The sequence below is a fragment of the Choloepus didactylus genome, chromosome 7, assembly GCF_015220235.1.
Source record: "Choloepus didactylus isolate mChoDid1 chromosome 7, mChoDid1.pri, whole genome shotgun sequence".
Taxonomy (NCBI): Eukaryota; Metazoa; Chordata; class Mammalia; order Pilosa; family Megalonychidae; genus Choloepus; species Choloepus didactylus.
This window is the reverse complement of record NC_051313.1, coordinates 112181347-112204242: the sequence shown is the minus strand read 5'-3', so window position 1 is coordinate 112204242 and position 22896 is coordinate 112181347. Positions and strand designations below refer to the sequence as shown.

The 22896-nt window shown below is 47.1% G+C and overlaps 1 protein-coding gene across 7 annotated transcripts in view; it reads right to left on the bottom strand.

Annotated features, from left to right (window-relative positions):
- The window catches only part of KIF6 (kinesin family member 6), a 448516-nt gene that overhangs the window by 577 nt on the left and 425043 nt on the right, over positions 1-22896 (bottom strand). For 6 of the 7 annotated variants that reach the window (XM_037842874.1, XM_037842876.1, XM_037842878.1 and 3 more), the window contains 5 exons: positions 18348-18432; positions 16584-16719; positions 13487-13584; positions 5543-5632; positions 3783-3889 (listed from right to left, as the gene is read on the bottom strand). In XM_037842874.1, coding sequence (XP_037698802.1) covers positions 3783-3889; positions 5543-5632; positions 13487-13584; positions 16584-16719; positions 18348-18432 — 516 coding nt within the window. Of the gene's footprint in view, positions 1-24; positions 3576-3782; positions 3890-5542; positions 5633-13486; positions 13585-16583; positions 16720-18347; positions 18433-22896 lie in introns of those variants that run through there. The other variant, XM_037842877.1, reaches the window with a different exon arrangement.

Genomic DNA, 22896 nt, shown 5'->3' with positions numbered 1-22896 from the left:
AAGGAAGATTAAAAAACAAAAAAACAGAAAACAGAAAAGCACTCTAGAAAGGGGTTAATCTCATGTTTTTTAGATTTAAAAAACATCCTTGGCTGTTGGAAGGACAAATTTGACATCGAGAATGAGTAACACTCCTTAAGGGGGATATAGACCTGTCCATACGTGCCCCTGGCAGGGATTTAAACATTTGTAGGCTCATTCATGAATCCTAAATCAAGTGGATTCATTCTGGCCCTTGGTGAAGTTTAAAAGCTGGCGAGGCTTACATTAAATCATCCTCTCTGGGCTCTTGCTTCTAGGCTAATAGTAAAATTCACCGTAATGAGTACTCCTGGAGAAGCCCACGACAGTGCCTCTAAATTAAGAGCCGAGGGAACCCTGGGCTGCGGAGAAAGAAGTGTTTGCTTTGGCTGGGAAGGTGCCGGGGCCCCCGCCTCTGTGTTTGCCTGACAGGGCGGCCTGATAAGTGGGCTTATAAAGGGCTGCGTGGCGAGGGCCTGTGCCATCTGCTGCGTGCCAGAGGCCTGGCCTGCCCTCCTCACACTGCCTTCGGTTTCCTTTGCCTGTGGTCACTAAGAAACCAGGACTATTTTTTCTTTCTTTAGGAATAAAATTGAACTCTGGAACTTTTGTTTGTGTTGATGAATTTCTTCCAGGCTGTTTGTTTGGAGAACAAAGCTCTCCCCACTGTAGGGAGGGTGGAGGCTGAGGGCCACCCCTCCTTTGGTGGCTGGTCCCTTTTCCTGAGGCTACTATGGAGATTCCTGACTGCAGAGTGGGCGCATCTGGTTAGCTGTAGCTTTACAAGACAGCTTGGCCCTTTGGAGAGAGTGCAGGAGACTTGGCTTATCCTGCTTGTGCCTTGGGCTTGAACTTGGGCAAGTTATTCTACCTCTGTTTGCCTCAGTTTCCTCACTTGTCAAATGAGAATCATAATCTTGGCTCTGTCTATCTGACAGGAGTGTTGAGAGCACCAAATGAAATAAAAAATGTATGAATGGTAATATGCCATACACATTTTCGTAACAGTGCCTCACCCTCAGCCCAGCTCTTTGCACCGTCTGGCACAACGTCAGCAGGAAGGTGCCATTCTGATACAGACCCTGGGTTCATGTGGGTTGGACAATAACATCTCTATTTTGTGTACAAAAGCTGAGTAAACCTAACTTTGAAATATCAATTGCTTGTAGGCTCCTTGAGGGGAGGAATGATGGTTTGTTTCTATGAATTTGTTACAGGGGAGGGAGTCCCCCAGTTCCAAAGGCCAACCCCTCCACTTATGTCTTGGATCATCCCCTCTCACTATCTCAAGGAATTTTCTCCTATAGTTCCGGTCCCCTTTCCCACATCATCAAATGTCCTCTTTCTACTGGACCATTTCCTTCAGTAGATAAAGACGTCTTAAAAGTACCCATTCAAAACAAACACAAACTCCTCACCCCCTGAACTCCCTACTCCCCTGTAGCTCCAGCCCCATTTCTCTGCTCTTCTTCCCAGCTAATCCTGGAAGAGCTGTCTCTGTTCACTGTCTCTGCTTCTTCCCATCCCATTCTTTACTCAACCGCTCCAACAGGGCTTCCCCTCCCCAGCCACTGCCTGAAACGGTGCTATCCAGATCCACTGGGATGGGCAAAATGGTCGGTGGTCGATGCTCTGCCCTTGCTCACTCAACCTCTAGGCTGCACTGGATCTGCTGATCCGCCTCTCCTTGGAACATTCTTCTGGAGACCTGCCTGAGGCCATGTGCACTCACCTGCTGCTCCTCCACTTGCCGTGGCTGTACCTTCTTAGGGTGTCTGCTGGATCTTCTACCTCTAAATGTTGGAGTGTCCTGAGATCTATTCTCATCAATCAGAATCACTCTATCTACACTGTTCAAAGGAGATTTTACCCAGTTCCTTGGCTTTAAACATCATTCAGGCATGATGACCACCCCACTCCCCATCTTTCTAGCCCAGACTTCTCCTCCGAGCTCGTATGTTCAGCTGCTGACTCACCATCCCTGCTTGGATGTCAAAGGGGCATGGGCCAACCAGAACTCTCCATCCCTCCAGCTCCTAACTTCCAAAATCCACCCCTTGCTGCCTTTCTTATTTCAGTAAATGGCACAACCATCCTCTTAGCTGCTCAGCTCAAAGTCTCGGAGCCATCCCGACTCTCCTGTTTCCCTGGTTCCATCTAGTTTATCCTGGTGCTCCCTGCACACCTGCCACTCTGGCCTCTCTCTCAGCCGGACACCAAGCAAAGCTCCTTGCCATTCAGGGCTTTTCACTTCCTGTTCCTACTGCTTGGGACACTTGCACCCAGAATGGTGCCCGGCTGCTCCATTCTCACTATCTAGCTGTCTGTTTAAACTTCTCTTCTTCACAGAGGCCTCCCCAACCCACACCAGCTAAAACCAGCCTTCCCAGTTGTTGTTTACAACATGACATATTTTGCCTACTTCAGAGCACTTACTAGTGCCTCAAAACACCTTATTTGTTGACCTGTTCCTTGCTGTTCCTCTGTCTTGGGCCCTTGAGTCTGTCTTGCTCCTTGGAAGAGCCTCAGCACTGAGCACTGGGGGCTGCCCACTAAAGCCGTGTTTGTGCATTGATTGGTTGTTTATTACTATCAGTGTCCAAAACATATCATTAGAGTATTTTGGAGATAGAGGGGGCCTTGGAGATCATTAAATCCTTTTTTCTTTTTTTAAGACAGGGAAACCAAGGATGAAAGAAGGCAAGTTATATGCTCAAGGTGTCCCAGCAAGTTGATGGCAGAGCTGGGGTTGCTCAGCCATCAGAAAATCCCTGTTGATGGTGCTGATGTCACTGACCTTGGTGGTGAAGAAAGAACAGTTAGCAGGCGGGCCATCCAGCGAGGTGCCTGCTTGCTACTGGTGAGGATGACATGGCAAAGGCCATCATTTAGCTGGGGTGCCCCATCCATGTGCAAGCTTCTGACTGTCATCTGCAGTTTGCTGTGAAGCTGCAGGTAGGCCCTTCAGGGCAGGTCCCAAGTCTGCCGTTCCGTACTGCCAAGGATGCCTTTTTGACATGTGGAAGCCTGTCTAGTAGTCTTTAATTTTGGGAAGAGGCTAAGACTAAAAGCAGGGCTAGGGTAAGGGGCCCTGTGGGTGTCTAAGGAGATGAAAGTAAGGAGAAGAAGAGACCTGTCTAGGGCAGATGAGTGGCTGCCAAAGGAAGAGGTGGGGCAGGTCTGTGACAAAGGCTGGGAAGGACCTTCTCTTCTTCCTGTTGTCTGACACTCCACCCATATTTCCTCTGTAGCTTAAAGTGTCTTTGGGTCTGAACCTTCAAGTGGTGTTTACATCCACAACTCATTGGCAAGAGCCCCACTCAGATACGAGGGTAAGATTTCTAGGGATTCGACAAGTTACCAAACCATCACGCAGGCCCTTCCTGTTTGGAGAGGGCTGGGCAAAGGAGAGAGCTGCCTTTGGGGGCCAAGAACAAAAGGAGCTGAGGATCTGGAAGAGGGAGCTAGAGATTTGCCAAGCAGGATAGGAGAATCTGGGCCGGCCACCCCCTTGGGCCAGTGATTGCGTTTCTGATGCTGTCTCTTGGGGTTTTCTGCAGGAGGAAGCAGAGGCAGGGCGCGTGTGAAGTGACGGGAAGGCCAGTCCTGTGGTTTTGGGAACACGAAGGAAGTACCTACTTCCTTCTCACCTCACTGCTTGCTCCACCCTCCTCCCCTTTTGCCTTCCCCTAAGTGTCTGGTGAATAGGGGGCTGGGCTGGGGGAGAGGGGTGCTGGTCCTGGAGGGAGAGGTCCACTTACATTTCTTCTGCAGAATGCTCTGTCTGGCCTTGATGAATGCCAAGATGTCAGAGTCTGTCTGGCTGTCCCCAGTGAGGGGGATGGACGATGTTGGCCTCTTGGGGACGCTGGGGGATAACCACATGTCACAATTTATTACACCTTCCGTTTGGGTTCACTGCTTACCTTTCCAGAGTGCTTTTTCACTTCTGAAGATGCCATCTCATCCAGGAAGCTGTATGACTGGACAGTTGCTTCCTTATTCTCTCTCACCCTCTCTGCATAGCTGCCGGAGCAATCATTTTACAATGCAAATCAGGTCTTATCATTCTTGTCATGCTTGGAAGGAAATTTAAACTTTAGTCCCATGACCTGTCAGGCACTGTGTGATCTGGTCCTTGTCCTCTCATGCCAGGTCCCCGGGTTCACTGTGCTCGGGCTGCCCTGACTTTCTTTCTGTCACTTGAATAAACCAAGCCCCTTCTGGGCTCAGGCTCTTTGCTTTTGCCATGTCCTATCCTGGACTGCTCTCCCCCCAGACTTTTACATAGCTGAATGTTCTTTTCCTCACTGCCTTCCCTATCACCTCACTACCATCCCTCTTGCCCCTTACCCAACTCCACTCTGTTTTACCTGGGGCCTGTCTTCTTCAGCACCCAGCAAACATGTCAGATCTTTTAGGAAGTCTCCCCAATGCGCCCCCACCCTCCACTGAAGCTTATGTTGTGCCCCTTGAGGAAGAGGCAAATATTCTCTGATTTCTTAAAAGCAGAACCATAATATTTAGCAGAACAAATGGCCACAGCCAAAGAACTACATTTCCCAGCCTCCTTTGCAACTACATGTGGCCAGGTGACCAGGTCTTGGCCAATGAGATGTGTTGCTTGGGATCTCCAGGAATTCCCCTTCAGAGGGAGGGCTATTTGTGCCCTTCTTCCTCCTTTTTCTCCCTCCAGCTCCTATTATAGCATGCCCCTTAAAAAATGTTCATTGCAAGACACTCTTCTGGCTTTGCCAATCTTCCATCCTCATATCCATCATCCTCAAGCAGGTGACAGTATCCACTTCCTTAAAGGCAGTCAGGATTGTATATAACAAAGGGTTGTTCAGTGTCACAAGTAATTTTTAGCATTCCAGCTGCAGATCAGTGAGAAATGGTAAAAGCAGAGTCACACAAGGAGGGCAGGAGAGCTGCACTGGAGCCATTCATTCTGTCTGGTGGGCTGCAGAGGGGCAACTGGTGGAATTCATCCTTGGGAGAAGAGTAGGGTCTGCCTGGTGAAGAATGGCAGGCAGAAATTCTAGCCAGAGGACAGGGGCTGTGCCAAGGCCTGGACATGTCAAATAGTGGTGCTAGAGGAGAGGATTTATCAATTTTGTTCATCCCAGAAACAAATGGCTCGTGGGCCTTGAGGCTAGGTTTGCCAACTCCATGCTCTCTCCTGCCAGGGCCTCTGTGGTGGGGCTAGTGGGCTATGTTAGAACTGTTGCTTGGCTGGCTGTTTTTTCCTTTTATGGGACCAGGTAACATCGTGTCACAAGGAGCCCTGTAACAGCTCTGCTCACACAAGTTCCCAGTGACTCTAAAAGAAAAGTCCTTGGCTCTGTCAGAGATTCCAGGGGTTTCCCAGGGGCCCAAGGCAGAGGCCAGCCCTGCTGTCTGCATGGCTATTAGACAAGCGGCTCCTTGCACTATGGGGGAGCCGGACTGAAGATCTGGGCCCGCTCTGCCCACTGCAGGGGCTGTCACAGGTGCCTGAGGGAGGAGAGGAGCCACAGACCTGTTTTCCAGGGAGGTGCTGGTGCTTCCCTTCTCCTGGTTGAGTGGTGTAGGGCAAGGCGAGGGCAGAATTTTCCTGACATTCACATCACTGCAAAAAACAAATCAACAAAGACAAAAGGTATGGGAGGAGATTGCAAGAAGAGAAATTCAGGATTTATACTTATAAGCCAAGAACCCTCTGTCTTGGATGGTTTAACCATTAATTTTCAGCTTTGGAGCTTTGCATACATTGGCGGTGGAAGCAGAACAACGATAATCACCGCTGCCATTTATAGATAATGTCTACACTCCAGGCCCTGTGAAAACACTCTGCAAACATAATCCCATTTAGTCTCTCAACAATCTGAAAGATGGATGTCATTATCCCCATTTTATAGATGTGAAAACTGAGCCTCATAGATGTCCAAGAAATTCTGTAAGTTACCCAGCTGATAAGTGGTTGATTTAAACATGACTCTGTGAGACTTCAGAACCTGTGCTTTGAGCCACGGTGCTGGAATTTGTGGCATTCTAAGAAATCACACACTGGAGATGACAAGGCCTGCTGTTGACTGCACTGACTGGCCTGGGAGCCCCACCACCACCCGTGACCAGCTCCATGATGCTGAGTGAAGACTCAGATCCAAAAGCTCACGCCGGTGTGATTTTGCCCCTTTAACTAGACTGCCTGGTTCATCAGCCTTGCCTTGGCTTCCTAGAAGGTTGCAAACAGTGGAACCCAGCAGTGCCCCTTGGGAGGGGAAGAGACCAGGGGACAAATCTGGCCCAAGATGCTGGTTTATTCCACATATCTCCAATGACATGGGGCCTTACTCTAAGTCATGGCTGTAAGGATTCAGTGACGGCATGCTCTTCCTTTGGGATGGGCCTGTCTAGAGACAATGTTAGAGATGGAAGAGACTAAAAAATCACCTGGTGAGCACACTCCTTTATGAGACAGGGGAACTGGGCTGACAGGTGGGCTAGGGAGAGAGACAGGTGAGCCAGCTTTGCCAGCTTTGCTTCACTCCTGTCCAAGAGATTCCACAGCCCAGCAACCTGCTTGTCTCACCTACAAGTACAGTCTTTCTTTGGCTCCTGCCTTCTCCCCTGTCCCATCTCAGGTTCAGGACTCCGGTACAAACAAGCAAGAAGGAAATCAGAGTCGAGGACTTTTTTCCCCTCTTGATGCCCATTTCCTATCAGTCCAGAGGAGCGGAGAGCTGAGGATCTCTGGGCTGGGGGTCTGGTGAGGGCTGTTGTAGGACTGAGGCAACCACACAGTGGCAGACTGTGCTCTTTTCTTGCAGGTGCTTCAGTTCTACTCTAGTCAAGGTGAGCTCGGAAGCTGTAGCAAGTCTTGAAAGATCAAGTCATTGACACACAAATAGCTCATTAATTCAATGGTTTCCCAGTGGAGCGTTTTCTCTGATTCAAGGGCTAATTCACAGGCACTAAACTCTTGAGGGTTGGGAGTAGGTGGAAGAGGAGAGAAATGGACTGTGGGTGGGAAGAAAGCAAATAATTGATCCTCATGTGTGCTTACGTCCACATGATCACCTGAACAAACATTCACTCATTCATTCATCAATGGCTCACTGAGCACTGTTATCTGTGATGTGGCCGACACTGCTAGTTGCTGGGGATAGAGAGATAAGCAAGTCCCTGTCCTGAAGGATACAGAGCAGAAAACAGGTTGTATAGCGGGTGATCACATTATGGCTGGCGGGGGCATCCAGCACCTCTGCAGAGGCCCAACTGCCCAGCATGTTGCCTAAACCAGCTCATGCAGGAGGATGGTGTGATGGGAAGGTTTGGGGCTCCCGAGGGAATGACTCCTCCGGTCCCCAAGCTGCTGGAGTGCCCCTGGATGTCATAGCTGGGTTTCTCTAACCTTCAGGATCATGCCATGAGTGACTGCTACCCTGACTCTTTCCTGACCAACCAGCCTTTGATACTGAATTCATTTCTCATGTTAACATTCTTTCTGGAGAAACTACACACTAGCTATCAGAATGAATTATCTATTTCTTAATAAGGATGAATGAGCAACATTAATAATGATTAGGCCTCCTGGGTTACCAATCAGAGGGTTGTGAATTTAGTCGGTGTAATTAGCCTCTAGGACCTAAGCATTCCTGTGAAGCAATGGAATCAGGTTTCTATCAGAACCCAAGGAGCAGAGGATGGGCCCCTCTGCCTGCAGTGAGATTCCATCAAGAGTGGCCACTCTGGAGCTTAGGATGGAACAGCTGGGGGTTCACTCTCTTGCTCCAGCAGCTCTTCAATCGCACTGGGACATTTAACTGCTCATAGAAAAAGAGTGTCAGAGAGACCTCAGTGCATCTTATGATGAGGGAATTCCAAAGAGGGCAGCTGACTCACCCAAGGGCACATTTATTGGAAGAGCTATGGCTGCAATTCTTTTTATTCACCCTTTGAAACTCTAAACTGAGATGGCTCCTAGGAGGTAATCAGTTTAAGATGCAGGGATCATGTCAATATTCCAGGAATGCCCAGTGCCAGGGCAGACCCCACTTCTCAGAAAAGGGGGGTGGATGCTGAGGAAGGAGTGGGATTCGAACCATTGGTTTCCCAAGGAGACACCTAGTAAGGTCTGCCACTGGCTAGCCCTTAGACCTGTTCTGTGGTGGGCACTCACTCAGAGATGCTGGCAGGTAAAAACTAGCAGCAGAATGGACAAATGGACAAGTGATAAAGAGTGGTAGCCTTGGCTGACATGGAGGATGGGAGAAAGGGAAAGAAATGTAAAGAGAAAGACAAAAAGAGAGGGGGAGGGGAAGAAAGGGAATGTGAGGTTGGGAAGAAAGATGGGTAGAGCAAGAAAGTGGAAGAAAGAGATAGAAAAAGAAGGGAGTAAAATAATAGAGGAAAGGAGGCAGGGAGAGGGCACAGGAGAGGAAAGAGGTGGGAAGGAAGGAAGAAAGCCCATTAAACACGGAGTTAGGCCTGGGTTTAAGTCGTAGCTCTTAATTTTATCTACATGAATCTTAAAAAAAAAAAAGACATTCTTTTTCTAGCTTCATTTTCCTCATGCATAAAATGAGTGGTTTAAACTCAGGGTTTCTCAATGGCAGTGGTATTGGCGTCAGGGACAGAACGGTCCATCATACATTGCAGGAGGTCCAGCAATCCTAAATGCCAGTAGCACCTCCTTCCCCACCCCAACAGTCATCGAGATCTCCAAAGAACTATCCTCAAGGGTTGGCAGATTTAGCAAATAAAAACCCAGGACATGCAATTGAATTTGAATTTCAGATAAACAAATCATTCTTTAGTATAAGTGTGTCCCATGCAATATTTGGGACATACTTATATTAAAAATGATTTTGTTGTTTACCTGTTTCCTCCCCCCCCCCCATTTCCAAATACTTCCTTGGGGGTGACAGTTTCCCTACTAAAATGCCCTGCTAGATGACCTTCTGGCTTTGCCTCTCCAGGCTTCAGTGAGTCGTGGGGTGGGGGAAGTGGAGACTGAGGAGCAGCATGGGCCACTGGGTCTGAGCATTATGCTCGGCCTAGGTTCTGGGTGGGGTGGTGTGGAGGGAGGTGCAGAGTTCAGCCACCAATGTGCCACTCATTAAGACAGAAATCTTGGACTTTGCCTGGGGTCAGCATTTCTACTTCCCCCTCACCCTTTGGGTTCAGAGAGCTATCAAATCATGTAATCCTCTGGATGGAAGAAGATTCTAGAAGGCCTCATTTCAGATTCAATCACTCTGAGGGTTCCCTTACCACGCATTTCATAGTCTTGTGCCTCAATGGAATTCTCTTCATTTGTAGGTTTAAGGATTCCTTTCCCACAACAGCCACAAGTCAAGTCACTTATTGAAGTGCAAAGAAGTCACTCTGTCAGGCTGAGACCCTCCTGAATTCCTCAGGCATAGCCAGTTTGTGAACACAGGAGTCAAATTGTTATTGGTGAGGTCCTTGAGCCCCATCTGCCCTCCCTGAGCAACTCAGTGAGGCATTATGGAGGATGCAAGATAAGAAAATGAAATGCTCTCTACCTTCATGGGGCTTATATTAAGTTAGGGAGACAATTCATAAATGCACAAGAGGGTAACAATGATAATATTACAGGTGCCAACAAACAGGCTAGACGAATCGTTACCAGCTCACAGCCTGGTGGGGAAGAGCCCAGGCTGAGCAGTCAGACCGCGCTCGAGTCTTGACTGCGCTGAGGATGCATAGCTGCATGAACCCAGTCAAGTCTCAGCTTCCCCATCCACCCAAATGGGAATAACATTGTGAGGAGTAAATAATGAAAGAAAAGCACCCAGCATCAGGTAAGCATCAGATAATAAGTTGTCATTATTCACACTGTTAGTCACTTGTTCATAACTTAGGAGATGACAACAGGGAACGCAGCAGCCTTTGCCTACAAATCAGCTGTTGGGAACTGTGGCCCTCACAGAGCTCTGGGCTGCGAGATCAGGTAGTTGACTCAGAGACAACTTCCCTGAAAAGGACTAACACACACTGGAACACTCAGAGTCTCTCCCAGTGGTCCCTTTTGTGAATCTCACCCAATACTCCCCCACTGAGTCACTGAGTGGATAAATCTACTCACTCATTTTGCCCAATCCCAGGGAATTGACCACAGGGAGGGCCAGTAGGGTTCTAGAGGCCAAAATCAGACTCGAAGCTGCCTAGTGGGACTCTGTAGCTCACAGATCTTTTGGATTCCAAAGCGACCTCCTTCTCTACAGGCCCACTTTCCCCACATGGGCAGGAAGGGCAGAGAGTTGGAGGCAGCTGGGTATAGCAGTCCCAGGACCTTGCACATCCTCAAGCAACTGAGGCAAGATTTCAGGGGTGACAACCAGAAAGAAAAGCCAGAATCATGGTTAAGGCTCCAGCCCACTGAGCTCAGCACCCTGATAGGGCTCCGGAGACCCAGAGATCATTTCAGGATGATGGGGCTTGACGAACTTTAAGCAAATCACCTGCACTGTGGTTACAGCCCTCCCCATGCTGTGGGCTCTGAGTGTGGGAGGCTCACCCAGCAGGGAACTAACACTCCCAGAGAGGCCTCCCTGTGATCCTCTGGGAACACTGCCCATTCTTTCCCCATAGGAAACCAATCAATCACCAGACACTTTTCCCCAAGCCTGCAGAAAACTGACATGGTGAGGACTGATAATGAGAGTTCCAATTTCCCAACCAAAGGTCGGCCTTCTGAGAAAACACAGTTTTGCTCTTTGAAAATCCTCTCCCACTGGGAAAATCAGACAGTGTAGACAAATTGAAAGAGTGTAGGCCCCAAGCAGGAGTACCTGGCTTTTGGAAAAATATAAAGAAAGCTTGTTTGTATGAAATATTACAGAATATGAACCAGAAAATGCCAATTCCTCTGTGCACATGTCCCTAAGGGGCAGTCATTAACACCAAACAAAACTATCGTGAGGAAAATGGGGCAGTGGCAAAATTCTGATAGACCTGGGTTCAAATCCTGGTCTCCCCACTTATTAGCTGGGCCCGTTCCTGACACTGCTGCCCCACTAAACAAACAACAACAACAACAACACACACACACACCACACATACACACACATTTCATTGTCTTTGAAGCAAAAGAAAAATCAGAGACGAGGCTTCCTATTTGCTGGGCTAGGGCATTTCTACTAGTAGGAGCAATGTAAGAGATGTCTGAGATCAGAAAAGAAATTGGAGAAAGGACAAGGGGTTCTGCACCTCACAATTCAGAGGAGAGTTCAGTTGCACGTGGCAGGCATGGGAGAGGCTCGGAATGGAGCCAAAGCAGTGAGTGCGGGCAGCTCTGTTCCCTTGGTTGGCCTGGACCAGTGGTTTGCAAATTTGCTCTGTGGAGTCTCAGCATTTCAGGGAGGGGACCTTATGGGGGAAGGAGGCAGGTATCTAGGGGTTGCAAACTCAAGTGCCCATAGAGAATTAGCAGGTGCCCAAGTGTGATAGTTTCCTAGGGCTGCTATAACAAAATACTACAACTAGGTGTCTTAAAACAACAGAAATGTATTTCTCTTACAATTCTGGAGGACAGGAATCTGATATCAAGGTGTTGGAAAGTTTGGTTCCTTCCAGAGGCTTTGAGAGAGAATTTGTACCCTTCCCCTCTCCTAGCTTCTAGTGACTATTGGCAATTCCTGGGGTTCCCTGGCTTGTAGATGCATTACTCTAATCTCTGCCCCCGTCTTCACACAGCCTTCTCCTCCTTTCTCTTATAAGGATGCCACTCACTGAATTTATAGCTCACCCTTAATCCAGGATGATCTCTTCTCAACATCTTTAATTACATCCACAAAGACTCTAATTCCAAATAAGGCTACATTCATAGATATCAGGGGTTAGGACTTGAGCACACTTTTCTTGGAGACACAATATAACCCATTATACCAAGTGAACACACAGAGTGGGTCAGATATAAGACACTAATGCTAAACAGCCTGCACTGCCCGGAGCATTACAGCTGTCTAGTTACACTGCCTTTGAAAACACCAGGTTAGCCAAACAAACACACCTTGTCAGTTGTTGACTCTTGACAAAGGCACTCAGATATGACATGTTTCCTAAAACTAGAATACAAGCCAGGATGCTGCTACTGAGAGCCAGGGGTAGGGGGTGGGGAGGGGATGGGGGTAAGTCCAGGGAAAATGTAAACCAGGCAATGAAAGGCTCACTAGCTGGCCTTTTTTTAAAAATATGCTTTTATTTTAGAAGAGCCCCAGATCTAAAAAGTCATGAAGATAGTGCAGAAAGTTCCTATACCCCCCACACTCTTTCCTCATTGTATGTTCTTACATTAGATGACACACTTGTCACAACTAATGAACCAACATTCATACATCATTATTAACTAACATCCATACTTTATTCTGATTTCCTTAGTTTTTTTATCTAATGTTCTTTTGTTTTCTATTCCAGGATCCCATCCAGTATACCACATTACATTTAGTTGTCAGGTCCCTTTGCCCTCCTCTGGTCTGTGACAGTTTCTGAGACTTCCCTTGTTGTGGATGACCTTGACAGTTCGAAGAGTACTGGTCAGGAGTTTTGCAGGAGGTCCCTCAATTTGGATTTGTCTGATGTTTTCCTCATGACTCGACTGGGATTATAGGTTTTTGAGTAGAAGATCATAGAGGTAAAGTGCCATTCTCATTGCATCGTATCAAGGGTACTATCTGGTTTTGTTCTATACAGTTCTATGTCATATTTCCAACATGAGCACTCAGCTCCATTGCAAACAGAGTCAAAGGATAGCGCCTTGGCCACAAAGGCTGAGGCCTCACTCGTGCTGTCCTGGCCTCTGGCATGATCATAGCAAGTCTGAGTGATGGAGGAGGGCAGGAGGCATGCATCAATGGCTCTGCCACCTGGGTATGCATGATTAGAAAGAGACAATAACATGGAGGACATGAGAGAGAACCTGCCAGCAAAGGTGATATGTGGGGAAGCTGAGGCCCTATTGGTCCTTCCCATGATTTGGGGAAACTGTCTCTGGGCTGTCCTTATGTGGAGGCTGCCCGTATCTCTCCTTAATCCTTGCTAGGACATGGAGCCTTTTACCCAAGCTCCCCTGTGTCCCTGCAGGCCTACTACCCCCTGCTCAACCACCAAGATTACCCTTTTCCCCAGTCTTCCTCTCTTTCTCCCATACACCCCCACATTCCATTGCTGCCTCCTCTTCCTATACAGGTATGTGGCTTGCAGGAACAGGGCATTGGAGTTACCATGGAATAAGCTATCAGGGCAAGGAGGGGAGTGTACTAAGGTTGTGTGTGCTCAAATAAGCTGGAAAGCCACTGTCCTGAGTATCCACAACTAATGAGACAACAAAAGTAATTCGTCTTTCCTGATCAAGCAGCCTATAAGGAGACATTTTCAGCAGCAAAACCAGGTTGAGGAGAGAGGCAGGGGGCCTTTTCTGGGTACCCCAACATTGGTGGCAGAGTTCCCTGCTTACCTTTTGTTAGAGAGAAGCTGGGGTTGTTCATGCTGGGATTTGGGCGTTTGGGGTGATGGCTTCGTGTGATCAAGTGAATTTACTGCTGGAGAGTTTGCCTGTTGGTCCAAGAAGGAGTTTCACAAGGTTAGCTTGAATCTAATGACACAGGAAAATATTACAGATGTGTTGCTGAAGAGAAAAAAAACCAGCTCTAAAAGTTGGTATATATACAACATATGTGGGAAAAAATAAATCTAGACATAGTAATGACCATAATGATGAGCATCAAAATATCACCTTTGGGTGGTAGAGTTATGAGTGATGTTTGATTTAGCCTTTGTGCTTTTCTGTGCTTTCCAAGTTTTCCAAATTGAGCATGTATCACTTTTTGAAGTTAGAAAAAAAGGTTTAAAATGTGTCTGACAAGTTTCCATAAATCTCTCAGTTTTTGCTTCTCCTTGTCCCAGATTTTCCCTACTGGAGTCAGGAGAAATCCTTTGGCCACCTCGTGTAGGGGAACAGCTCTGCCATGGCACCTGGGAAACCTTGCTTTCCTCCACGTGGGCCTCACAGGAAAGGCTTACATTGTAGCTGCTCAAAATCTTGGCAGAATGCCCTGTGACCCTCCCAGGACATGGCAGAGTGGGAATCTTGTGAGCATCTGCTCTAAGGCCATTGCCCACTATCCCCTCTATCCTCCTGGAAGGCTATCATGAGATCTCATTGCCTCCCATGTTCTGATGAGCTCTGAGCCTTTCTGCCTCGCCCCACTGAGGGTAGAGCTGCAGGTGCTAAAACTACTTGGCTGCAGTGTAGAATTGGCTCCTCAGCAACAGGTGTCCCACCATCTGTGTTGCAGTCGTCTGGTCCCTTCTGTTTTGGTGTCATCCTGTGGGACGAGGACGCACGGAGCTGGCACCTTTGGTTACTCTTAGTTTCACTGTCTATGTAAGTAATAAACTGTCTGAATCTAAAGAGGGCTGGTTGTGTCTTTACCAGCCAAATTGGTCAGCCTCTCCTAGACACTTCCTGAGTCACATGGGCTCACTGGACCTCGTCTACGGGGCAGTGGCCGAACTCCCTTGGTGCCAGGTGCGGCTGCAGGACTCACTCACTGATGAGCTCACTAGGAGGTGTTCTTAACCTGTGTTCACAGAAGGTTGGCTGTAACTTGGGTAAGAAACAATTACATCTTTATGTTCCTTAACTTCTACCTCAAATTTAGCATTTCCTTCAGTGTTAAATGTAGACAAGAAGACAGTAGTTTTAGCAGTGCCTGTGACTTTGTCACTAATAGAAATGATGCATGTTTTCATACTTCATTACAGATGATGCAGAAATCTTGAAATATTGTATCCATTATTACTTTGAAATTATGGTAATAATTAGGCCCACTCCTAGATCTTATTAACTAATACATTTATAAAAAGGTACATGTCTTTGTAAAATATCGTAGTAACTGTGTTTCAATCTAATAGGTTATCTTTATCATCCTACGTATTTCATTTTATCCAATTACCTCCTCTATTGTCCTGTCATCAGGCCACTTGGTAATGAGCTGGTTGCTCTTTGGCTGTGTGTCCCTGATCAAATATCTTCTCCGGCTCTCAGTTTCCTTATCCTTAAAATTAAGGGGTCAGCCTGTTAGATAAGCTTTAAGGATTCTGCCATAATTATGTGTGTTTCATCACTGTCATTGTACCACAGTGGAGGAGTTACATGAAGACATGAAACTTGTATTCTGCACTAACACTTCTTAACAGGTTATTTCAGCCTTCATAATATTATACAGAACTTCTAGGGACTTGTCTAGGAAATGTGCAAAATTAATATATACATGTTTCAAGTGGGAAAAAAAAACTAGGAACAACCTAAATATTCATTGGAGATTGGTTACATAAAGTACCTTCATATGATGGAACACTAAAGGCCATTAGAATCATGTTGCAGAATAATAACTTGGGAAAGGAGTCATATCATACAGTTAAATAAAGAAAAAAGCCATTTATGATACTTGAAGACCAATATTGTTTCCACTTATATAAAAACATATGGATGTATATGCATAGAAACAAAAAAGTTAACAATGGTGTGCCGGTTTAAATGTATTATGTCCCCCAGAAAAAGCCATATTCTTTGATGCAAACTTGTGGGGCAGACAGAATAGTGGGGATTAAGTTGGAAAGTTTGAATTAGTTTGTTTGCATGGAGATGCGCCCCACCCAACCGTAGATGATAACTGATGGGATATTTCCATGGAGGCGTGGTCCCACCCATTCAGGGTGGGCCTTGATCAGTGCAGCCATATAAACGTGCTGACTCAAAGAGACAGAACTCAGTGCAGCTGTGAGTGACGTTTTGAAGAGGAGCAAGCTTGCTAGAGAGGAATGTCCTGGGAGAAAGCCATTTTGAAACCAGAACTTTGGAGCAGATGCCAGCCACGTGCCTTCCCAGCTAACAGAGGTTTTCCGGACGCCATTTGCCATCCTCCAGTGAAGGTACCTGATTACTGATGTGTTACCTTGGACACTTTATGGCCTTAAGACTGTAACTGTATAGCCAAATAAACCCCCTTTTTATAAAAGCCAATCCATCTCTGGTGTTCTGCATTCCGCAGCATTAGGAAACTAGAACAAATGGTCATCCTTAAGTGCTGGGATTATGGTGATTTTTATTTTCTTCTTTGTGTTTTTCTGCTTTTCTAAAATTTCTAGAATTAATATGCATATATATGACCCTGGAATAAGAAAGAACAGTAAATGCCATGACCATGATTTCACTGGAGAATATCACACAAAGCAATGGTGGTAAGGCCATTGGTTTGGGGGAGCTGGACCTTCTATTCCTCACCTTGCTATGTGTAAGGTGGTTATTTCAGGCACTATAGCAAGGAAACAATGAATCCCTGATCTTTTGTGTTCCTTGTTACTAAAACAAGCACTTGCTTCATTACTAAAAGGGGCCCTTGCTGAGAGCTTGTGGGTCTGTGGGATGAGGCCCCCACTCTCCTTCTGCCCCATAACGGCCACCCCCTCAGCTTCCCTGATGTCACCCAGATGGTAGAAGAAGGGTGGGGTGGGCTGCTGGGGCAGGGAGGGGCACGGCTGGCCCATACCTGCAGGTTGGTGGCCTCCTCTGCCCACCAGGCTTCAAATTCTTTCTGCAGCTTCACCTTGGCTCTGTCCATGAGCAGCTGCAAGTGCTCGATCTCCACTTTCAGGGCTTTCAGGCGAGTGAACATTGTTTTGTATCTATGGTGAAATTAGAGGAGACTCAGTGCAGCACCATCCAGCAGGGAGGGAGGGTATAAATGGCCTGTTCCCCTGAAGCCTGGTGGCACTGTCCTGGTGTGTGGGCATTGGGACCCCACAGGAGCCACTGAGGCAGGATGTGGTACCAGGTTTGTGCCCACCATAGAGAAGCAGAGGGAGGTGTTTCTGTCCTCTAGGTCCCTGGGGGTTCTGTGTATGAGAGGAATAACCCCTTCTCCAATAATGACAAATAGCATTTATGGAGCATTTACTGAGGGTCAAGAATGTTTCTAGGCCCTTGACATATATTAACTCATTTAATCCTCTTCACAGCCCTGTGAAGAATACACTATTATTATTCAGAACAGGTCACGTAACTTGCTTTTGTCACAGAGCTAGTAAAAAGAGGAGCCAGGCCAGAGGCTCTAGAATCCACAGCCTTAACTGCCTTAACATTCTGTTGGTTGACCTTCAAGCTGAGGACCATTTTGTTAATACATCTACGGCCTTTGGGAAGGCTACCAACAAGGAATCAGAAATCGTCTGACAGAGTGCCAAGCGGAAGAGAAAACTGGGCTTCTGAAATGACTCTGAGGTGGGAAATGTGGACCAGGGGGACACAATGGGAGAGGAGGAGTGAAGAGGCAGGAAGAATGGGTTGGAAAGAAATTGACAAAAATAAATGGAGTGAGGGAGAAAGCAGGCAACTGGGTAGTACATCAGGGGAGGAGAGTTAAAGCTCTGTGTGTGTGTGTGCGCACGCACGTGTGTGTAGAAGAGCAGTGCAGAGCATTTTGGGACGAGGATGGAGGCTGGAGAAGACACAGTATAGAGTTATCAGGAGTGACCTGGAGACCAGCAGAGAGGGGGTTTGTTTTCCTCAAGTCTCGGGTGTATGGGAGTGGGAGTGAAAGGGGTGGGGTTGCTCGGGTGCATGTCTCGTCAGCCCAGGGGTGAAGTGTGTTGGATTGACCCCATCAGCTCCTTGTTTGGTCTCTCCAGCATATGCATGGCATGGAGGAGATATCAAATATGTTCAACGCACAGATGAATGAATGGACTAAGAAACTTGACTGGGGTGTTAAACGATATTGGGTGTCGATAATGGCCACATGTGTGTTTATGCTTATGCCCTGAGTTTCCTCACTCTGTAAATAAAGTCATTTTGTAACACTAAATGATGGTGCAAGGATGTGACTCCTTATAGTTGAGGGCAGAGGGGTAGAGCTGCAGGCTTGAAGACCAGTGTGGTCATCCTTCTTGGCTCCTCTAGGTGGCAGCAGTAGACAGGTCTAGAAGCAGCCTGGGCCCTTGGGCGGGGCGTGGGTGCAAACAGCAAACAGCCCTCCCTGACATGTTAATCCCAGCTCCCGGCTCCCGGGCCTGGCTTGTCCTGCTCGCCATTCCAATCTCATTCTGCTCAGGGTTCCTGCATTTCACATCTGCCTGCTCAAAGGCAGCACTTCCGGCTCCTGTTATTTTAGGACCCAGCTGCAGGACCATTTCCTCTGAGCAGCTCTAGCCCTGCATGGCCACTCTGCTCTGCCCTGTCCTGGGTAGCTCCAGGTCATCCCCAGTGAGCCCTGCAGGATTGAGGTCAGGGTGTTGTGGACAGGAAGGGAAGACACCTTCTCTTTTCTTCCTCCAGTTGTGATCGCAGCTTCTCTTCCAGCTGGTCCGGCATTGAGGGCACAGCCATGTTTTCTGAGATACCTATAGGAGGGAGATGCCACTGGGTTACTCCAAGGAGGAAGAACGGTAAAAGGAAAAGATACTTAGGGTATATGACAGAGTCAAAGTGCATTCCAGGATGGAAGGGACCCTGTAAATTCCTTCTCGGGCTTTGCAAGGGAACCTGCTTCAGTTCCTCCGCTGATGGCAATCTCTGCTTGGCTGAAAGCCCCAAGACAGGAGGAGAAGCTTACGTGACTATCTTCCCTCGGCCACCCTTCCCACTGTCCAACATCCGTCACTGGAAGGGAATTCTTTACATCTCTAATACATCCTTTTACTATTGACTCCACTAATTTCCAGGGAAGATGCAGACTAGTGTTTCCTCATCCTCTGATAAAAAGCCCTTCACAAACAAAGAAAACATCACTCAAGCATCCCACATTTTTATTTGCACCAGTGAAGTGCTGAATTTTCTCATTTCAAAATCAAGTCCTGATTTTTACTTCCCTCTAATGCAGTGGCTCTCAAGCCTGTTTACCTTTAGAAGACTCAGGGAGTTAAAAACAACCCATTAATGTTCAGCTTCAGCCTCCAGAGATTCTGGCTTAATAGGACCCCAGGATTGGGTCCAGCAATGGTATTTTTAAAAAGCCCTCCAAATTATGCCAGCATGCATCCAGGTTGAGAACCATGCTCAGATGCTGTGCCGAAAAGACTTGGCTACAAGACCATGGTGTGCTGAATCTATTATGCCCCCCACAAAAGCTGTGTTCTTTAATGCAATCTTGTGGGGACAGACTTATTAGTCTTTTGATTAGGGTGGTACCTTTTGAGTAGGTTGTTTCCATGGAGATGTGACCCCCCCCCAATTGTTGGTGAACTATTTGATTAGATCATTTCCACGGAGGCGTGACCCCACCCATTCCAGGTGGGTCTTAATTAGATCTCTGGAGTCCTTTAAGAGAGCTCATGGACAGAGGAGCTCAGAGAAGCTGAGAGAGACATTTTGGAGAGAAGCTAAGATATGTAATACAGAATTTGCCCCTGGGAAAAGCTAAGAGCTGACATAGACCCAGACACTTGGAGATGCAGATACAAAGAGATTTGGAGATGCTAAGCTAAGAGATGAAGCCGAGTTTGCCCTGGAGAAGCTAAGAAAGGACCCCCAGATGCTTAGAGAAATGCCCTGGGAGAACAAGCAACAATGCACAAAGGCTGAGAGAGAGAAGATGAGACAGAAGCTCAGAAGAGACATTTTGGAGAAAGCCATTTTGAAACACAACCCAGGAGCAAAGGACCAGCAGACACCAACCATGTGCCTTCCCAGCTGACAGAGGTGTTCTGGATGCCATCGGCCTTCCTTCAGTGAAAGTATCCTCTTGTTGATGCCTTAGGTGGACACTTTTATGGTATTAGAACTGTAAATCTGTAACCTAATAAATCCCCTTTATAAAAGCCAATCCGTTTTTCTGGTATTTTGCATAGCGGCAGCTTTAGCAAACTGGAACACATGGCAAGGTTGTGGAGAAGGTGGAACTCATCAGGCGTGATCAGTGGGTGCCTACAGCCTGGATCCCCACTGATGCCATCCATTCTCTGGCCACCATATTGCTGCAATTGTTGCCTGATTGGCCACTCTGGCTAGTGTACTTGTCCAGAGCTGGTCCTTTCCTAGGCTGGCATGTGGGTCTGTTTATCCTCCTGGGAGTCTTTCTGTAATTGCTCTGAATTTCTTAGCATCATGCAAGACATCTTAGAGGTGACAGAGCTCTGGTTTTTTATTCCATCTAGTGGAGAATCTATTACGGTCCAGTTATTTCCTGGATATTATCAGACTTAATTGTTATAATATTCATTTGAGGTAAGTATTATTATTCCCATTTTACAGATAAGGACATTGAGGCTCACATAGGTTAATCTGCCCAAGACCACATGGCTAACTTCAGGAACCTGGATCCAAATTAAGGTTTGTTTTGCTTTAAGACCTTGGATCCAGAAATTATTTTGATAACATTTCTGACAGACGTTTATCTGCTCTCTGCTCAAGTACTTCCAGTGATGGGGAGCTCTTTACGTGGCAAGAGAGCACATTTCATTGTGGGTAGTTCTGTTTCCGCTTACTTTGAGCTGAGACCTGGGTCTTCCCCACTAAATTCTATTCCCTATTCCTATGAAGCAGCCTAACATGTTCTCCTTTTTAATCTGATGGTCCTTTAAATATTTTAATAAGAACAAAATACCATATGTGTCTGGGGTTTTATTTTCAGGCTGACTCTGTCCAATTCCCTCATCTGAGGTCCAGTGATATGATTACTTTCTAATTTATCTTAAGTATAGACCCTAGAACTGGACACGATACTCCAGAGAGGTATGAGGGTGACAGAGTAGAGAAGGACTCTTACTAACTTTTAAAACTGTAAACCTATTTATCGATAGCAGGGGAGGTACTAACAACAGCTATCTATTGAATGTTTCCCATATGCCAGGTTCTGCCAAGTTCTACGAGGCACTAGGCTAGGTCCTCTACTAGCCTTATGGCTAATTCTCAAAATAACCCTGCAGGGAAGGCATCACCATCTCATTTCAATTAGCATCTGAGGTTCAGAGAGGACTGTGGATAACCCTAGATCACACAGCCAATAAGTGGCAGAGCTGGGATTTAAACCTATCTTTTTTTCTGGCCAAAGAGATCAATTTTTATACCAGGCAGCCTCCCCAACACTGCTTTTGTTTTTCAGCAGTGTTGTCATGGTTGGCTCTTATTAAGTTTTTGGTCACTTTAAACACTTTCATATTTTTCATATGGGTGATGTTAAAAATACATCCTATTTCAGTGCAGTTGTCTTTTTGATTCTAAATGCAACACTTCACTTTATTGGGGGTCTAGCCTGCTGAGAGGTTTTATTCTATCATGCCCTTATTCTTTCCCCTTTCATTTCCTTGACAGTTTGTTAGCTGTGTCTTCTATGTCATTGTCCACCTCACTGATAAATGTGTTAAGTGGATCAGGTTCTGACCTTACCTTCTGGGCACCTGTTACCCAGACTGAGCCAGTGTCTTTTTCTGACAATGAAAGACTACACTGTCCACTTCTGTCACATGCATTTTATTGGCCACAACAAGCCAGATTACTCATCTGTCTACCCATAATCCTCACAAGTCAAAGTCACTGGGAGCCCCCTGAGGGCAGGGACTGGGATTCATCTACTCTTTTCCCCAGTGCTTCGTCCAGACTCCATGTACAATCAGTGCTCTACACGTTTGTTGGCCCCTGTCTTGTTTGAAAAATGACAGATTTGATAAACTGAAGGAAGAATCTTAACATCAAACCAATAATGACAGGACTTGAAATATACACAATAGTTTCTGTCCTAAAAGTTTCAGAAATGGGCAAATGTATCTTCCTGCCATGGCACCTGGGAAACCTTGCTTTCCTCCATGTGGGCCTCACAGGCAAGGCTTACGTTAAAGCTGCTCGAAATCCTGGCAGAATGCCCTGTGACCCTCCCAGGACATGACAGAGTGGGAATCTTGCAAGCATCTGCTCTAAGGCCATTGCCCACTATCCTCTCTACCCTCCTGACTCTCCTTCCTCCTTTGAACACCATTTGAGCCCACTCCAGGGAGCCCCTCAGCAATTCAGTGAAGGCCCTGCCCTGTGGTGGTTGCTGGCCATCCTGCCACATGAGAGCTGCTGGAGGCCAGCCAAGGGGAGGCGGCTGACCCACAGGTGGTAGCCATCCCATCCAGCCCAGTGGAGGCTGTTTCCCAGGACTTCGTGGATAGGGGCAGGAGGGAAGACTGAGGAGGACTTGACTTCTGCGTTAAAAGCCGTGGCTGCCCCTCCACGAGAGCAGAGCCCTTTCATTGGAGAGAGGCTCTCGCCCTTGTCCCGTTGCTGGGGTGTCTTTGCTTCGGGCATCTTGCAGGCCTCTTGGCTGGTCACAGAGTTACGGGTGCCTGGATGTGTGGGGGGCACTCAGGAGCCTTAGGGCAAGGAGAACATTCGGAGCCACTGGCAAAGAGGGGGAAGATAGTATCAGCTAATGTTTGTGGGGTATTCTCTGCCCTCCTCATTTATTCTTACCACTCTAATGGCAGATATTATCACCTCCACTTTACAGAAAGGGAGAACAAGTCTCAGGGCTCTTGGGTGGCTTGTGCAATGCCAGAAAGCTACCAACTGGCAGAGCCAGGCTTTGGATCCCAGTCTCATCATTCATTCCTTTATTTAACGAGTGTTTATTGAATGTCCATTACACACCTGCCTCTGTTCCAGGAGCATCCTAGGGGGAAGGCAGACATTAAACCAACACAAACATCCTAGTAGGGAAGGTAGACATTAAACCAACACAAAATCGGGTCTATAACATAATTCCAGGGGTTAAAAGGTGCTATGAGGAGAGAGAAACCTGGATAATAAGAGAGAAAACACTGCCTATTAGGTAGGGTGGTCAGGGGAGACCTCTCTGAGGAAGGGGACATTTGAGCACACAGACATCG